This window comes from Tachyglossus aculeatus, chromosome 26, assembly GCF_015852505.1.
Source record: "Tachyglossus aculeatus isolate mTacAcu1 chromosome 26, mTacAcu1.pri, whole genome shotgun sequence".
NCBI classification, from domain to species: Eukaryota; Metazoa; Chordata; class Mammalia; order Monotremata; family Tachyglossidae; genus Tachyglossus; species Tachyglossus aculeatus.
The window spans coordinates 2,154,130-2,171,985 of NC_052091.1; the positions used below are offsets into that span (position 1 = coordinate 2,154,130).

Here is a 17,856-nt window from a genome sequence, read left to right on the forward strand (position 1 = left end):
GCCCCGGGGGCTGGGGGTCGGGGGAGGACGGCAAGGGGAAGGGAGGGGACGGGCCACCGGGCAGGGGGTTGGCGCGGGCGAGTGCCCACCGGGCACTGCAGGGGGGGAGGCACCCCCCCCCATCCGGGCCCTATAGGTCTTTCTCTGAATATATTACTTTTCTTTCTTTTTTCTTTGTTTTTCTTTTTTTTTTTCCTTCTTTTTTTGGTCTTTTTGTCTAGAAAATGGCCCCGTCCCTTTCCCCGGCCCCCTCCCTGTGCCCGCTCCGAGGCGGGTATGGCTTTGAGGAGAGCAAACCCCGAAGGGGATGGGTAGCGGGGTGGGGGTGGGGGGGAAGGGTGGCAGGGAAGCTGCCCCCCTGATGCCAGGAAGCTGGGCGGCTCCCCCTCTTAGGAGGCTGGTTGGGAGAGGGGAGTTCCCAGGTGTGGCACGCGGGGACCCAGGCCCCCGGGGGAGAGGCCGTGGGTCCTAGGGGTCCGTTTGTGCTCCCTCGGGGTTGAGGGGACGGGGTGGGGGGTGGGGGGGGATTGAGTCGGGAGGGTTGGGGGCTGATCCCATAGGCACCAGTGCCCACCTGGCCTCCCCCTGGGTAGTCTTGGCTCCGATGAAGGGGGGGGGAGGGGAGGCTGGGCGGTGCCAGGCGGACGGGGGGCACCGCACCCCCGGGGCCAGCTCTAGGTGAGAGTGATGTAGGCTGACGCCTTCTCCTTCAGCTGCCGCAAACAGAGGTGGCAACTCCAGCTTCCTGCAGTCCGGGGGGGCGGGGAGAGGGGAGAGGAGGAGGAGGAGGAGGAGGAGGAGGAGGAGGAGGGAGAGGGGAAGGGGCGTCACTCAGGGTCCCGGGACCGCCCCGAGATTCAGCCCAGTTCGGGGGAAAGGGCAAGGTGGGGTTCCTTGAACGCCCCCGGGGCCTGGTGCCCACTTCCCCGTGCCCGCTAGCCGGGCCCGCTCTCTGCCCCCTGAAGGAGGGGTGGGAGGCCTGATCTGGACAGGGGGTGCGGGGGGCGGTGGGGGGTCTTCCCAGTCCCGCTCAGGGGGGTCCCAGGCCTGTTGGAGGACCCGGGAAGGGCGAGGCTGGGACCTGCGGCTGCAGAGCGGCGGCGGCGGTCCCGGGCCCCCCCCCCCCCCCGGGCCCGGCTTTGCCCGCTCACCTTCGGGGGGCTCCGCCATGGGGGGGCTCAGGCAGTACATATGGTAACCCCGGTCACAGTCGTCGCAGAACAGCAGCTGGTCCTGGGGGCAGAGACCGCCCGGCTGGCACCCAAAGGGCAGGCACACAGGTGGACACGAGAGAAGAGGGCAGGAGCCGGCTAGGCTCACGGTAGGTGTTGGATAGAGACTGTTGATGAGGATGGCGGCGACAGCGACAGCGACGAGGATGAGGATGAGGATGGTGAAGGTGAGGGCGGGGCCCAAACCCGCCCGCCGGCCTTGCCCTGGGGAAGGGGGCGCCCGGCGGGGGGGGGAGGGGGGACACCGCGGAGGGAGGGGGGCCGGTGGCGGGGAGGGGGGGGGGGTCCACTCACATCGTTCTCGGAGGTGCCACACAGGCTGCAGGATTTGCACTCGATGCACTGCCAGCGGTAGGTCCGGACGGCGGCCGTCATGTTCACGGTGAACTGTAAACAGGAGGGGTGGCCTGCAAGAGGCGGGGAGAAGCTCTCAGGACCGGCGGGCCCCCCTCCCCTCGGCCCTTCCCGGGCTCTCGGCGGCCCCCCCGAAGCCCAGGCTCGGCCCGGTGGCCCCCCGGGGCAACCTGGCTCGGGCGAGGGGCCTCCCGGCTTCCCCTCCCCCCACCGGTGCCCGGCTTCGCACCCCTCCCCCATGTCCCTACCTCAGGGACCCGCTCCACAGAGCTGGGGCCTCGTCTGCATAATGGTAAATATTCATGGACAGCTGGGAGAGGCCGGGAGGGGGAGGGGAATTGGCAGGAAGGGGGAGGGCTGGGAGGCCCCCTAACAGATAGGCCTCCCTAGTCGGCTTGTCCTGCGGGCCCCCCCCCAACACCGGGGCCCACTGCTCCGGGGTCCTCTGCCGACAGGGCACCGGGCCTGCCACGGCATCTCGCGCCCACGATGCCCCAAGGACCCTGTCCGTCGTCCACGGCGTCCCAGTGACCAGGGGTCATCATCCACAACGCCCCGGTGACCGAGCTGTCTAGCCCACGGTGCCCTAATGGCGAGAGTCCGTTCCCCACGCCACCCCAGGCTCCAAACTCCGTCCCCCACGATGGACCGGCGGGCCGAAGCCGTTCCCCACGGTATCTCGGCAACTGGGCTGCGCGACCCACGCTCCCTCGGTGACCAAGCTCTGGAAACCCGCCACGCCCCGGTGGCAGGACTCTATTACCCACCATGTCCCTGTGCCCAAACCCCACTCCCCACAACGTCCCGGGGAACCCCAGGCCGTGCCCACGACATCTCAGCAGCCGAGCTCTGGTCGCCCAAGGTGCCTCGGTGGCCGTTCCCCAGTACCCTCGCTTTAAGTCGGACGCCCCGGTGACCGCGCTCCGGTTTCCACAACGCCCCAGGGGCCGCACTCGATTTCCCCCGATGTCTAGTCTCACCCACAACGCCTCCGGGGGCCCGAGCATTTTCACCCATAACGTCTCGGTGACTTGGTTGTTATCCACAGTGCCTCAAGGGACCGAGCTCATTTTCCCTCATCGCAAATAGCCACACGGTAACCTAGAATGTCTCGGTGACCATGCTCTCCGGTAATTGTGCCATTACCCAAGATGCCTCGGTGGCCTGCTCCCTTCCCCAACTCTCCTCCCCCTACATTGTCCCGGGAGCTACCGTCTGACCCAGTCCCTGTGCTACTTACCCACGATGGCGGAGCGCCGAACATTCTGTGCCCCGTTACCCACGAGGCCCTTGTGATCCTCCCACTTCACACCTGTTACCCACAGTGACTCTGAACTGTACCCAAATTCCCACAATGACTCAGGCCCCCTCCCCCATGCTGTTTATCCACAATCCCTCAGCCCAATATCCCCAGAGCCCCCGCCCCCCAATCCCTCGGTCCCACGTTTCCGGGCCCCGGGAATCCCTCGGCCCTGGGTTCCACGACCCCGTCACCCAACTCCCCGGTCCCACACGCCAAGGCCCGCGGTCCCTCCGCCGCACGTTCCACGGCCCACGCTCCCTCGGCCCGTGACCCGCGGTCCCTCGGCCCTGGTCGGTCACCTCAGCCCCGCGTTCTTGGCCCCACGATCCCTCGGCACCACACTCCATTTCCCAGTGTCATCGCCGCGCTCCATTACCCATATTCGCTCAGCCCTTCTCTTTTACCCACGTTGCATTTCAAGCCCTGCTCGATTTCCTGCCGTCCCTCAGCCCTGCCCTCCTAGACCCTCTTCTGTCCCTGGTTCTGCTCCCACACCTGGCTTGGCTCCACCCCTGGGCCATCCCTGGGTGTTTGGAGGGAGAGGCGAGGGGTTTGGGGTGGGGGTGGGGGGCCGGGGAGGGAGATGGAGGGGATGGGGTGGGGGTGGGGGTTACCGGAGCGTCCGCAGTCGGCACAGGAGATGAGGTCCTCAGGACAGCCCGTCTTCTTGGAGCCGCCCAGACAGAAGTCACAGTAGCCGTTGGGGATGACCGTCCCATCTGGGGCCTTCTTGGCTGTAAGACAGTGGGTGGAGGGGAGGGGCCCCGGGATAGGGCAAGGGCAGGGGCCAGGGGCATCAGGGAGATGGGCAGGGCCAGACGGACGCAGTGGGGAGAGGGGCGGGTGCCAGAGGTGCCAGGGGAATGGGTGCAGGGATCAGGGAGAGCTGGGCAGGGGGACTCGGGGCCCTGGGGGAGAAGGGCGGATGCTGGGGTTCTCTCTCTACTGGATGGGGGGGAATCTGCCATCAGCACCCCTCACAGACTCCTCCCACCATCCTCCCTGTCACCAAAGCCAACCTCACTCTCACACAAGCCCCATCCGTGTCTCTCCCTCTCCTCCTCTCTCCCCTGCTCTCTCTCTCAGTCTTGGGTCCCCTCCCCAAGACACCCCGGGGCAATATTCCCGAGAAACGGGGAGAGCAGGGGTAGAGCTATAGCAGAGCTGGGGGGCAATAGCAGTGCGGACCCTAATCTGAGGAGGAGCCTGGGGGTTCCCCAAGGAGCCCCCTGGGCCATTACCTGTGTGTCTGCACTGGGCCTCGGGTACCCAATTCAATTCTTTGTAAAACTCTGGGAGGAATGGCAAAAAAAAAGGATAAAATCCGCCCCCCCACCACCACAATTTACTGCACTCTGAAGTCTCTCCATTGGGACTTGGGCATTGGGAAGACCACTGGGCATTGGGAAGACCATGTCAACTTGCCCTGATACCCCTGGACTGGGCACTCTAGGTGAAGTAAGGCCCTTCGCTGAGGGGAAACTGAGTTGAGGATGGGCAGGGTGCCAGCCTCTCTGGGCCCAGCCCACTCCCTGGTCCTGGGGAGGGAGAGAGAGAGAGAGAGAGACGGGGAGGAGCCTGGGCTCGGTGCCAGACTGCTGTGCCCAGGCAGCCGTGGTTCGATGCCAAGGGCGCGAGCACTGTCAAGTGGTGCCCGCAGGGAGGATGGGCCTGCCTAGGAGTTTCTGGAGATTCCTACAGAGCCCCTGATCGCCGTGCCCCACCTCTGCCTCCGGCTGCCCCAGCCTGGCGTTATCTTCCTAATGGGGCGGGCCAACGTGGGTACGGAGACTCCACCCTTGCACCGCTTCCCCCGCCACCTGTGCCAACTGCCCCGTAACCAGCCCTCCCCCAGGCCCCCGTCCCGAACCAGGGAGCCGCCGGGGCCCCGGGACACCTGGGTCCTTGCCAAAGTGACAGCAAAACGTTACTGAGACGGGTCCAAGCACCGGCCGCCCTCCCACATACACCTTGTCCATAGTACGTACGGCCTGAGCCCCTTCCCCCTCCTCCCGCGGGGGGCTGGGGGCGAAGCGGCCCGGCCCGGCCCGGCAGCTCTTTCCTCGGATGCGGGCCTGGGTCTCCCCTCTGCCCCGCCCCCCGCAGAGCCCGAGAGAGGAAGCTGGGAAGGGGGGAAGGGGGGAGAGGAAGAAGAGGAGGAGGAGGGGGAGCCATCCATCAGCCCTCCCCCCGCCCCCCACCGGTCCCCCACCCCCAGCTCTAATTGAAACAATAAATCAGACCGCGAAATATTAAACCCGCAGCTCCCACCCCGGCCGGGAGACGGCTCGTCACCATGGCAACCCCCTGCGCCAGCCTGCCGCAGTCAGCACGGCGGGCCGAGGGGGATGGGCAGTCAGGTGTGAGGGCTCCTCCGAGAGGCCCCCGGCCCACCCTCGACCCCAGACCCCCACCCCCTCGCTTCGGCCCAGCCCCTCCCTCCCTGACCCCCCGCCCGGGGCCCGGCCTCTCTCCCCCGCCCCCCACGGCCCAGCCTCTGCCCACCAAGGCCCAACTTGTCCATCGCCCCCCTACCACAGCCCAGCCTCTCCCTCTCACTGCCCAACTTGCCCCCTCGGGCCCAGCGCCCCCCACCACGGCCCAGCCTGTCCCCCCGGGCCCAGCACTCCCTACCACGGCCCAGCCTGTGCCCCCGGCCTCGGCCTCTCCTCCTTTCTCACACCTCCTGCCGCCTGCCCGGTGGTGCCCGCTCCGACCCTGCCCCTCGTCACCACAGCCCCGGCCCCGGGAGGGGCCAGAGGGGCGCAGAAGGGCACCCCGCGACGAGGAGAGCCAGGCAGGCCTGGGCCACAGCGGTGGCCGCCTGCCCGCGCCGAGCCCCCCGACCCTGAGCAGCGCTTGCGGCCTACTGGCCCACTCCATCAGGGCCCAGCTGCCAGTCTCCCTCACTGTCACGGCACGTTTGCCCAGGTGCTTCCCCGCAGAACGCTTCTCCCCCCGACCCACCCACGAGGTGCCAGACCCCCGGAGGCCCTGCCTCGGGTCACCCCAATGCCAGCCAGACACCCAGCTGCCCGCTGCCAGGACAACCACCGGGACGCCCCCCGGCCGAGGCCAGCCCCAGGGTGCCCGGAGCGGGGGCCGCCGCCCCACCCCCACAGGGTGCCCGCCCGGTGCCCACCCCTTACGCTTGTGGTTGTTTTTCCGGTGGAAGGCCAACGTGTGCCGTTCGGCGTTCTCCTCGCCCTCCTCCTCTGCCAGGTGGGTGTGCGTGTAGTGGTAGCTGAGGCCCGGGCGATTCTTGTAGCGCTTCCCGCAGACTGGAGGGAGGTGGGGACAGGGGGGGGGACCGGTGACGGGGTAGGCCCCGACCGGGCCCCTCCCCGGCCCCAGACCCCTCATCACCCCTATGACCCCCGGCCGCCTGACTCACTGTCACAGACATAGGGCTTGTCTCGGTCTTCCAGAGAGGCCGGGTCCTGTCTCTTCCGCAATCCCCCAATCCCGTACGCCTGACGGGGGGCGGGAGACAGAGGACAGGGTCGCGGAGGTATGGGGGAAAAAATAATAACAATCATAATTAGACTGTGAGCCCACTGTTGGGTAGGGACTGTCTCTATATGTTGCCAACTTGTACTTCCCAAGCGCTTAGTACAGGGCTCTGCACACAGTAAGCGCTCAATAAATACAATTGATTGATTGATTGATTAATTAGGCTATGTGCCAGGCACTGTACTAAGCGCTGGGGTGGATACGTAGTGGACAGAGAAGCAGCGTGGCTCAGTGGCAAGGCCCCGGGCTTTGGAGTTGGAGGTCATGGGTTCAAATCCCGGCTCCGCCACTTGTCAGCTGTGTGACTTCACTTCTCTGGGCCTCAGTTACCTCATCTGGAAAATGGGGATGAAGCCTGTGAGCCCCCCGTGAGACAACCTGATCATCTTGTAACCTCCCCGGCGCTAAGAACAGTGCTTTGCACATAGTAAGCGCTTAATAAATGCCATCATCATCATTATTATTATTATTACAAACGTGTTGGACACAATCCCTGTCCCACCTGGGGCTCCCAGGCTTCATCCCCGCTTTGCAGATGAGGTAACTGAAGCACAGGGAAGTTAAGCATCCTGCCCAGGGCCACCCAGCAGACAAGTTTCTATTTACTTTACTTGTATTTATTTCCTATTCTATTTATTGTGTTAATGATGTGCATTTAGCTTTAATTCTATTTGTTCTGATGACTTGACACCTGTCCACATGTTTTGTTTTGTTGTCAGCCTCCCCCTTCTAGACTGTGAGCCCGTTGTTGGGTAGGGACCGTCTTTATATGTTGCCAACTGGTACTTCCCAAGCGCTTGGTCCAGTGCTCTGCAGGGCGAGGGGCAAGGGGGCTGGGGGCGCCGGGGTAGGGGGAAGGGAGAGGAGGGGGACGGAGAGCCCAGAGCCCAGGGGAGGAGGGAGGGAGGGAGGAAGGGCTGAGGGGGGGGGGACACACGTTACCTTCCCTTTCGCCTTGTTCTTGCGCCTCGGGATATCGTCCTCCAGGTCTTCGACTTCCAGGTCGTGGGGGAAGTCGGCCAGCTGCGGCTTCTGAGGAGGAGCGGGAGGGGGTGGGGAGGGGGTCAGACTGGGTGGGGAGGGGGGCAGAGCCAGCAGTGGGAGGGGGTGGGCACCAGACAGAAACCATCAACGTGGAGGCGGGGAAGACACCCGAGGTGTCTCCGGCCCCAGGGATGGGGAGGGACCGGGCGACCGGGCGAGGGGAGGGGTCCGGGCTCTGGGCGAAGGGGGTGGTGGCGGGCACCGGGGCCCTGGCAGGGGGCCGGGGGAAAGGCTCGGGGCTGGCACCAGCAGGCCCCACGACCCCGGCCCCGTGGCGCTGTTCCGGGGGAGGGCGAGCCGGGCCGGGGTCGCACCGAGGGGCGGAGACCCCACCTGGCAGTCCAGGACCGTCTCCTCCTCCTTGAGCTCCATCTTCTTCTCGCCCGTCTCGGCGCAGAGCAGCGCCTCCAGCACGGGCCCCTCGGGCAGACCCCCCTCCTTCTTCAGGGAAGCCTCGCAATCTGGGGGAGGGGGAGGGGCGCGCACGGGGGGGGGGGGGGCGGGGGTCGGCTGGGGGCACAGCGGGGTCGCCGGACCTCTCCCCCAGCAGCCCCGGACGGGGGGAGGTCCCGGGACCGAAGTTGACTCGGGGGCCCGGCCCTTCCCTCCAAAATCGCTAGGCCCGTCTCAGGGGAGTGGTACCCACTGTGTCCCAGGGAAACCGGCTCCTGTTTCCATGGAAACCAAAGTAACAGCCCCCAAGGAAACGGAGACAGAAACAAAATGAGACCAAGGAGGGAGGGAGGGGAGCTGGTTTGGCCAGCAGCGGGGCGACAGGGAGGGAGGAAGGAGGCGATGGGAGAGGGATTCAGGGAACGGGTGGAGATGGGGCCCGCATGGAGGTGGCGTTTGGGGAGGATTGGGGGGGTGAGAAGTGGGGAGCGGCAGAAGGAGGGAGGGGAGCGAGGGATAGAGGCCGGGGGGGAGGATTCGACTGAAGGACGGATGGGGGGTGGTGGGGGCTGGCAGTGGGGACGAGGAGAAGGGCAGAACCACGTTAACGGGGCTGCAGGCCAAGGAATCCACTGGCCTGGGGCAAGACTTGAACCTGGGCCAGCGGGTGGGTCGCGGGGACTCCCTCCCCTCAAAGTCCCCCCCGCAACCGTCCGGTGCTGCCCAACGCCGGTCCCGGCCCCCGCCCGCAGGTGCCCAACCTGGCCCCGGGTGGCTCTCAGGGTGGCACTGACCGATCTTATACTCGCAAGGCCGCAGCCGGGGGTCCTCCAGAATGTTCAGTCTCCTCTTCTTCCGCCAGCAGCGGGCGGGGTAGGTATAGATCTGCCCAGGGGCCAGTCCTGGTGTGTGTGTGTGGGGGGGAAACGGACACATAAATGGAGGGGAGGGGCCGGAGGGACAGGCGGGACCTGCTGCCCCTCAGCTGTTTCACCGGCGGCCCCGGGCTCTCCCTCCCCCACCCGATAAAGTGGCACAGAAAGACGGGGGTCACAAAACCCGGGATGGGAGGAGGGGGTAGACCAGAGGGCACAGCCCAACAGGTGTCTTTTCTAGACTGGGCCCGAGGCGGGGGGGAAGGTCCGGAGACGGGGAGGATGGGGAGGGGAAGGGCGGGATTGAAGCCGGGGCTCGGGTCAGGCCCCGGGGGTGGGGGCGAGATGGAGGGGGCAGAGGGGTTGGGACAGGCGGGGGGCCTACAGGCGGGGGGCCTCACCGGGGCCGCGGTGGGTTTTCTCCATCCAGATGTAGCAGTTGTTCTGGGCCACGCCGGTCTGCGAGTCGAGGAAAGGGAGCCTCATGCTGCGCTCGGCGCACAGGCGGGCATTGTAGCTGCGGCAGTGCTCGATGGCCTCGCGGTAGAAGTCCTCGCCCAGGCTGGTAGGGGCACGCGGGGCGAAGGAGGCCGCGTCAGCGCGGGGAGCCCCGATCCACCGCCCCTGCTCCGCCCAAGCCCCGACCTCGAAGCCCCCAAAACACACCCGGCCTTCCCCTCCCCACCTGGCTTCTGGGTCTCCTTCTCCACCCGCCCCTCCCTTCTCTCTCTCCATGGTATTTGTTAAGTGCTTACTGGGTATCAGGCACTATACTAAGCGCTGGGGGAGACGCAAGCTAATCAGGTAAAACACCTCTGGACTGCCCCTCCCCACCTGGCTCCTGGGCCTCCCTCTCCATCCGCCCCTCCCTTCTCTCTCTCTCTCTTTTATGGTATTTTTTAAGTGCTTACTGTGTCAGGCATTGGGGTAGACTCATGCTAATCAGGTAAAACATACCTGGCCTTCCCCTCCCCAAATGGCTCCTGGGTCTCCCTCTTCATCCTCTTCTCCCTTCTCGCTGTCTCTCTTTTATGGTATTTTTTAAGTGCTCACTGTGTCAGGCACTATACTAAGCCCTGGGGTAGATGCAAGTTTATCAGGTAAAACACACCCAGACTTCCCCTCCCCGCCTGGCTCCTGGGTCTCCCTCTCCATCCTCCCTTCCCTTCTCTCTCTCTCTTTCTTTCTCATGGCATTTGTTAAGCGCTTAGTGTGTGCCAAGGACTATACTAAGCGCTGGGATAGATGCGAGCCAATCAGGTAAAATACACCCAACCTTCCTGTCCCCGGCTCCTGGGTCTCCCTCTCCACCCTCCCATCCCTTCTCTGTCTCTCTCTCTCTCTCTCTATGACATTTAAGTGCTGACTGCGTGCCAGGCACTGTACTAAGCACAGGGGTAGACACGAGCTAATCAGGTCAGACAGTCCGTGTCCCACATGGGGCTCATGGCCTTGATCCCCATTTTACAGATGAGGTAACTGAGAGACGGAGAAGTGAAGGGACTTGCCCAAGGTCACACAGCAGAAAAGCAGCAGAGCTGGGATTAAAACCCAGGTCCTTCTGAACCCAAGGCCTCGGCTCTATCCACTAGGCTATGCCACTTCTCTTGGGGGCTGGGGGAGAAACATCCGAAATGGGAGGAAGGGGGAATCTAGGCACCTGGACTTCCAGGGGTCTCCCAGGTGGGAGAGAGGCCCCGCAGCCTCCTCTGGGGCAGTCAGTCAGTCAACCCTATCTATTGAGCGCTTACTGTGTGCAGAGCACTGGACTAAGCACTTGGGAAAGGACAACAATAAACACACACATTCCCTACCCCCAACAAGCGTACGGTCTAGAGGGGGAGACAGCCAGTGCCCCCAAGCACAGAGAGGGCGATGCCAAGCTCAGACTAGGCCAGGCCCCTACCCCTGCCTCGCCAAATCCAGTTGTTGAGACCACAGTTCTCCCCTCACCTCCCTCCACACCCCTCCAGCCAGTGCTCCAAACTTCCGCCACCAAATCCTTCTGCCACAGGGCTGGGCATCCTCCTCGTGGGCTTTGCTTCTGGTGAGCCGGGCACAGTGCCAGTTTCGGGATTGCCCCACACCTGAATGATGTGACCCTGGGGCCTCAGGTCCCGGGAGCCGTGTCTCGCGCCCTGCTGCTCCCCAACACCCCGTCTGATCTTCCGTCGCCCCGCCCCCCAACCCCCTTGACCCAATCCCTCTGTTTCCTGTTCCCACCCCCAATGATGGGATTAATTAAGTGCCTACTGGGTGTGGAGTGCTGTGTGGGACATCTACTGTGTGCGAAACACTGTGCCACAGGTTCAGTGTCCAGAAGCTTGCAAGGAGATACCTTTCTATCCACTCTGCCCCTCATTCCCAGCCGGCTGGTCCCAATTCTGCCTGTGGCTATCGCACAAGCCCCCTGTCTCCCGCCCTGTTCTAAGGCAGAGTTGGCTGGGGAGGGCGTGGGGGAGATACTCTGGGGCCTGGGCCACTTGCAGAGCGGGACAGCTCAAAAGACCCCACCCCAACTGGATTTGGGAAGATCCGGAAAAGGTTTGGGCTGGGGGGGTCCTGAGTTATGGCCTGTGGGATCCTGGGCAGGACAAGCATGGCAGTGCTGTGGCCTTTAGGGTCCCTAGGCTTAGAATGCACTCAGCCCCCTCCTCACCACCCAGGGATGCCCTTGCTCAGGCTGAGAGGGAAGGTGGTCTACACCCTTAGGTGACAGGAGGAGACAAGTCCAAGCTCCTTCAATGTAAACTCTCTCTCTCTCTCTCTCTCTATCTCGACAGACAACCCGATGACACAATCACCCAGATCCCTCAGTAGAGGAGACAAGTCCAAGCTCCTTCAATGTAAACTCTCTCTCTCTGTCTCTCTGTCTCTCTCTCTCCCTCTCTCTCTCTCTCTCTCTCGACAGAGACAACCCGATGACACAATCACCCAGATCCCCCAGCACCCAGTCTTGCTGTTCTTAGATGGTGAGTCTCTTGAAGGCCAGGGGATGAGTCTTTACTCCCACCCAGGTATTTTTTTCCCAGCACTAGACACAGTGCTTTCCACACAGAGGGGGCTTAATAAATACGATTACTACTACTACTACTGCTGCTACTACTACTACTCCTCATACAACCACACACACACACCAACATATACTACGGCAGCCCCACATGGCGACAGGGCCACTATGACAGACGAACCCGGTGTGGGACCCAAATACACCCGTTCTGACCGGACACACATCATGCAGACACACACGGTACGACGGGCACACACCCATTCGCACAGAGTGACAGGCAGACACACACCGTGGCAGGCAGGCACCCATACGCACACTGACAAGACACATACATACGCGTGACGGGCAGACACATAATGTCAGACACACGCAGTGACAGGCCGCCACACACACACACACTCAGCCTAACACAACTAGGCACAACGGTCACACACTCTGCAGCGGGAAGGAAAGTAGATGGGGGCGGGGGGAGCTGGGTGACCCCGGGACTCACCATCTGAGGGGGTTTGGGGGGCCCTGGGCCATCTTGCCGCTGCCCCCACCTCGGCCCTGGCCCTGGCATTTGGGTCCGCAGCGGGCCAGGGTCCCTCCTTTCGCTATGGGGATGGGTGGGTGGGTGGGTGGGAGTGGGGGCCCGGGCGGCCAATCAGAGATCGGAAAACACAACCGGGAGAGGGGGGCAAGGGGAGGGAAGGACCCCCCCCCTCACTTCCTGACGCATTTTGGGAGAGTAGTCCAGTTTTGGGGGGGAGGGGAGACTTCAGGTTTAGGACCAGTCGTTGGCATTTTAGACTGTGAGCCCACTCTTTTAGACTGTGAGCCCACCGCTGGGTAGGGACCGTCTCTATATGTTGCCAACTTGGACTTCCCAAGCGCTTAGTCCAGTGCTCTGCACACAGTAAACGCTCAATAAATACGACTGATGATGATGATGGCCCTTCTGAACGGGGGCGGGGGGGGGGAACTATTTGTGCCGGCCCCCGGCCTGGGACGTCCACTTCCGACTTCTTTTAGCCTGTGAGCCCGCTGTTGGGTAGGGCCCGTCTCTCTATGTTGCCAACTTGGACTTCCCAAGCGCTGAGTGCAGGGCTCTGCACACGGTAAGCGCTCGATAAATACGATTGATTGATTGATTCCGACAACGAGGTGGGGAAACTGAGGCACGGAAGGAGACCAGGGAGAGGGAAAAAAAAAACCACACGTGCGGGGCATCGTGCCCAGCCCCGGGCACACTCGGGGGCTCACCGAGGCGGATGAACCGCAGAGCGCGCGCGCGTGCGCGCGCCCCCCCCCTTGGCGCGCGCCCCGGCCGTCAAACAATTCCCCCAGGGGAGCGCGCGCGCGCGCGCGCGTCCCCGGACCGCGGCCCCCCGCGGGGACCGTCCAGGTGGGGCCGCGCGCGCGCGCGCGCGTGCGTGCGCGCGCGGGGAGCCCCCGGGTCCTTTGTGCGGTGCCCCGTGCCCGCGCCTCGGCGGGCTCACCGGCGCCGGGGGCCGCTTCCCGACGCCCCCAGCCCGGGGACGGGCGGGGAAACTGAGGCAGGGGCAAGGGGCGCGCGCGCGCGCGCGGGGAGGGAAGGAGGGTGGGGGACGCGCGCGGCCGGGTTGGCGGGCGCCAGGTGCGCGCCTGTCACCCGGCCCGGGACCGCCCCCGCCTCTGGAAACCCCTGCCACCCGGCCGGGGGCGGGGGGTGGGCACCAGGGCAGGACCTACCGGGGGAGGGGGGGAAAAAAGAAGACACAAAAACCCAGCCCCCAAGGGGTGTGGAGAGTGGGAGGGAGGGAGGAAACTGAGGCAGGTAGCGGCTGCGCGGGGAGCCGGGGGTTCCGGCGCTCCTGCGGCCTCCAGCCCCGAGGATGAACCCCAGTCGGTTCCCGGAGGGGGCGGCTCCACCCCGCTGCCCCCCGGGCCCCAGCCCCCCCAGCTCCGCCCTGGCACGGAGGGCACCCCGGCCCGGGACTCGGGCACCCGCTGGAATAACTGGGGAGGGCGAGGCTGGAGGGGATGGCACGGCGGAGCCCACCCACCCCATCTCCCGCCGCGAGGGCAGTGCCACATCCCCCGCCTCTCTCCCCCGGGCGGTGCCCACGGCAGGACCTGGCCGAGTGGATGGGGGGCGACTTCGTGTGTGTCCCCCCCCCTCCCCTAAAGGGATTGTCTGGAAATTCCTCCACTAAGCGCAACAATGGAGCCGGGTGGGGGGCGGGGAGGGGTGGTTGGCAGCGGTGCCCAGCCTGGGAGCGCCGGGCCCCCCCGCCCGCCTCGGTGTCACCCGCCCCACCCCCTCCTTCGCCCGGGGAGGGACCCCCCCCCCCCGGGGACCCCCTGGGAACAGGGAGCCGTTCGGTGGGGGTGGAGGGATGGAGGAGGGCGCCGGGGCTGCATCCCCGGATGCCAGCTCCCGTGCCCTCTCCCCTGCCCCCTCCCACGATGCCCTGTAGCGTGGCATCGCCGCCCCTCGGCGCCCCCGGGCCCCTTCGGTCCCTTCCCCTCCGCCCACCCCCGGTGCCCACAACCCGCCCCGTGCCCACCGCCCTGCCATGCCCAGGGAAAGGGGAAGGGAGGGAGGGAGGGGGGCCGTCACTCACGATTTGAGGGGGTTTTGGATGGCCGTGGCCATGGCCGGCTGGCTGCTGGCTCCCCGGAGCCCGGCTCCTGCCCGGGGCACCTCCTGGCGCGGCTGCTGCCCGGCCTTCTTCTTCTCCTCCTCCTCTTCTTCTTCTTCCTCCTCCTCCTCCTCCTCCTCTTCCTCCTCCTCCTCCTCCTCCTCCTCCTCCTCCACCGCCCAGCGCTCTACAATTTCATTCATTCTCTAGCAGGCTGCGGTGAGGGGCGGGGGGAGGAGGGGAGGGGGGGAGGGAGGCGGAGAGGAGGGCGAGCGCCCGGCCGCCGCTTCAGCCAATCCCGGCCCGCCCACCCCCCCCCCGGGGCCCTCTGGGAGTTGTAGTTTTTCCCGCCCCACGTCCGCAAGGGTCCCGGAGGGGCGGCAGGGGGCGGCGCGGGGGGGACTACAACTCCCAGCATGCCCCGGGGGCCGCCCCCCCCCTCGCCCCCTGCTGATTGGCTGCTTGGGATACAGGCAGGGGAATGGGGTGGGGGGCGCGAGGGAGCATCCCCTCCCCTCCACACCCCTATCCCCCCCCCTGCCAGGCCCCTTTCATTCATTCATTCATTCAGTCAGTCAGTCCTCATCATCATCATCAATCGTATTTATTGAGCGCTTACTATGTGCAGAGCACTGTACTAAGCGCTTGGGAAGTACAAATTGGCAACATCTAGAGACACACAGTCAGTCAGTCAGTCAGTCGGTCAGTCGTATTTATGGAGCGCTTACTATGGGCAGAGCCCTGGACTAAGCGCTTGGGAAGTCCAGGTTGGCAACATACAGAGACGGTCCCTACCCAACAGCGGGTTCACAGTCTAGAATAATATCAGTCAGTCGTATTTATGGAGCGCTTACTGTGTGCAGAGCACTGGAATGCCCTCCCTCTGCCCATCCGCCAAGCTAGCTCTCTTCCTCCCTTCAAGGCCCTGCTGAGCGCTCACCTCCTCCAGGAGGCCTTCCCAGACTGAGCCCCTTTCTTCCTCTCCCCCTCGTCCCCCTCTCCATCCCCCCCATCTTACCTCCTTCCCTTCCCCACAGCACCTGTATATATGTATATATGTTTGTACATATTTATTACTCTATTTATTTATTTATTTTACTTGTACATATCTATTCTATTTATTTTATTTTGTTAGTATGTTTGGTTTTGTTCTCTGTCTCCCCCTTTTAGACTGTGAGCCCACCGTTGGGTAGGGACTGTATATGTTGCCAATTTGTACTTCCCAAGCGCTTAGTACAGTGCTCTGCACATAGTAAGCGCTCAATAAATACGATTGATGATGATGATGATGATGACTAAGCGTTTGGGAAGTCCAGGTTGGCAACATCTAGAGACGGTCCCTACCCAACAGCGGGCTCGCAGTCTAGAATAATAGCAGTCAGTCGTATTTATGGAGCGCTTACTGAGTGCAGAGCCCTGGACTAAGAGCTTGGGAAGTCCAGGTTGGCAACATATAGAGACGGTCCCTACCCAACAGCAGGCTCACAGTCTAGAATAATAATAATAATGGCATTTATTAAGCGCTTACTATGTGCAAAGCACTGTTCTAAGCACTGGGGAGGTTACAAGGTGATCAGGTTGTCCCACGGGGGGCTCACAATCTTAATCCCCATTTTACAGATGAGGTAACTGAGGCCCAGAGAAGTGAAGTGACTTGCCCAAAGTCACACAGCAGACATGTGGCGGAGCTGGGATTCGAACCCATGAATTCTGACTCCAAAGCCCGGGCTCTTTTCACTGAGCCACGCTTGAGCACTTACTGTGTGCAGAGCACTGGACTAGGCGCTTGGGAAGTCCAGGTTGACAACATATAGAGACGGTACCTACCCAACAGCGGGCTCACAGTCTAGAATAATAATAATAATAATAATGATGGCATTTATTAAGCGCTTACTATGTGCAAGGCACTGTTCTAAGGCGCTGGGGAAGGCACAAGGTGATCAGGTTGTCCCACCTGGGGCTCACAGTCTTAATCCCCATTTTGCAGATGAGGTCACTGAGGCCCAGAGAAGTGAAGTGACTTGCCCAAAGTCACACAGCTGACAATTGGTGGAGCCGGAATTTGAACCCATGACCTCTGACTCCAAAGCCCGGGCTCTTTCCACTGAGCCACGAAGGGCCCCCGCCTCCACCCGCCCACAGGGCACCGGGGGCTCACCCGAGTCAAGGGGGAGACAGACGACAAAGCAAAGCATATTAACAAAATTCAACCAATCGTATTTGTTGAGCGCTTACTATGTGCAGAGCGCTATACTAAGCGCTTGGGAAGTCCAAGTTGGCAACATATAGAGACGGTCCCTACCCAACAGCGGGCTCACAGTCTAGAAGGGGGAGACAGAGAACAAAACACATTAACAAAATTCACCCGATCGTATTTGTTGAGCGCTTACTGTGTGCAGAGCGCTGCACTAAGCGCTTGGGAAGTACAAGTCGGCGATAGATAGAGACGGTCCCCACCCAACAACGGGCTGACAGTCTAGAAGCAGCGTGGCTCAGTGGAAAGAGCACGGGCTTTGGAGTCAGGGGTCATGGGTTCGAATCCCGGCTCTGCCAATTGACAGCTGTGTGACTTTGGGCAAGTCACTTCACTTCTCTGGGCCTCAGTTCCCTTATCTGTAAAATGGGGATTAAGACTGTGAGCCCCCCGTGGGACAACCTGATCTCCTTGTAACCTCCCCAGCGCTTAGAACAGTGCTTTGCACGTAGGAAGCGCTTAATAAATGCCATCAATATTAATATTAGTATTAAAAGGGGGAGACAGACAACAAAACGGGTGGACAGGTGTCAAGTCATCAGAACAAATAGAATTAAAGCTAAATGCGCATCATTAACAAAATAAATAGAAAAATATGTGCGAGTAAAATAGAGTAATAAATCTGTACAAACATATATAATAAATGCCATCGTTATTATTGTTACAGGTGCTGTGGGGAGGGGAAGGAAGTAGGCTGGAGGAAGGAGGGCAAGGGGGGGACATGGAGGACCCTGGGGTGAAGAGCCTCCCCCCACCCTCTTGGGCGCTACCCGCACTCTGGCAATTGTGAGTCTAAGGGTCTGAACGTCCAGGTGGGTATCTGCATAATAATTAATAATAACAATGTCATTTATTAAGCCCTTACTATGTGCAAAGCACTGTTCTAAGCGCTGGGGAGGATACAAGGTGATCGGGTTGTCCCCCGGGGGGCTCACAGTCTTCATCCCCATTTTCCAGATGAGGTAACTGAGGCCCAGAGAAGTTAAGTGACTTGCCCAAAGTCACCCACCTGACAATTGGCGGAGTCGGGATTTGAACCCATGACCTCTGACTCCAAAGCCCGTGCGCTTTCCACTGAGCCACACTGCTTCTCAAGTTCTGAAGTTCTTTCATTGTCAGTCCTATTTATTGAGCGCTTACTGGGTGCAGGACGCTGAACTAAGCGCCTGGGAGAGTGCAGTGCAACAATGAACAGTCACATTCCCTGCCCACAACCAGCATATAGCTGTCTGTGTATCTGTGTGAAAGTGTGAGTTTGTGTGTCCGCTGTCT

The 17,856-nt window shown here is 62.5% G+C and overlaps 1 protein-coding gene across 7 annotated transcripts; it reads right to left on the reverse strand.

The window, feature by feature from the left end:
* Positions 1-527: 527 nt before the first annotated feature.
* Positions 528-14,415, reverse strand: DPF1 (double PHD fingers 1). Of its 7 annotated transcripts, none has more exons than XM_038767142.1 (12): positions 14,313-14,415; positions 9,116-9,276; positions 8,634-8,741; positions 7,780-7,907; positions 7,345-7,434; positions 6,284-6,362; positions 6,039-6,170; positions 4,131-4,181; positions 3,504-3,623; positions 1,527-1,639; positions 1,152-1,233; positions 528-745 (listed from the first exon to the last, which is right to left on the reverse strand). In XM_038767142.1, exons 1-12 carry the CDS (start codon positions 14,342-14,344, stop codon positions 675-677), a joined length of 1,167 nt encoding a protein of 388 aa, XP_038623070.1. In that variant the 5' UTR covers positions 14,345-14,415; the 3' UTR covers positions 528-674. The 7 variants fall into 7 exon arrangements, with proteins under 7 accessions (XP_038623070.1, XP_038623068.1, XP_038623073.1 ...); XM_038767140.1 differs by having other exon boundaries at positions 1,152-1,254; XM_038767145.1 differs by lacking the exon at positions 4,131-4,181.
* Between the last annotated feature and the right edge of the window lie 3,441 nt (positions 14,416-17,856).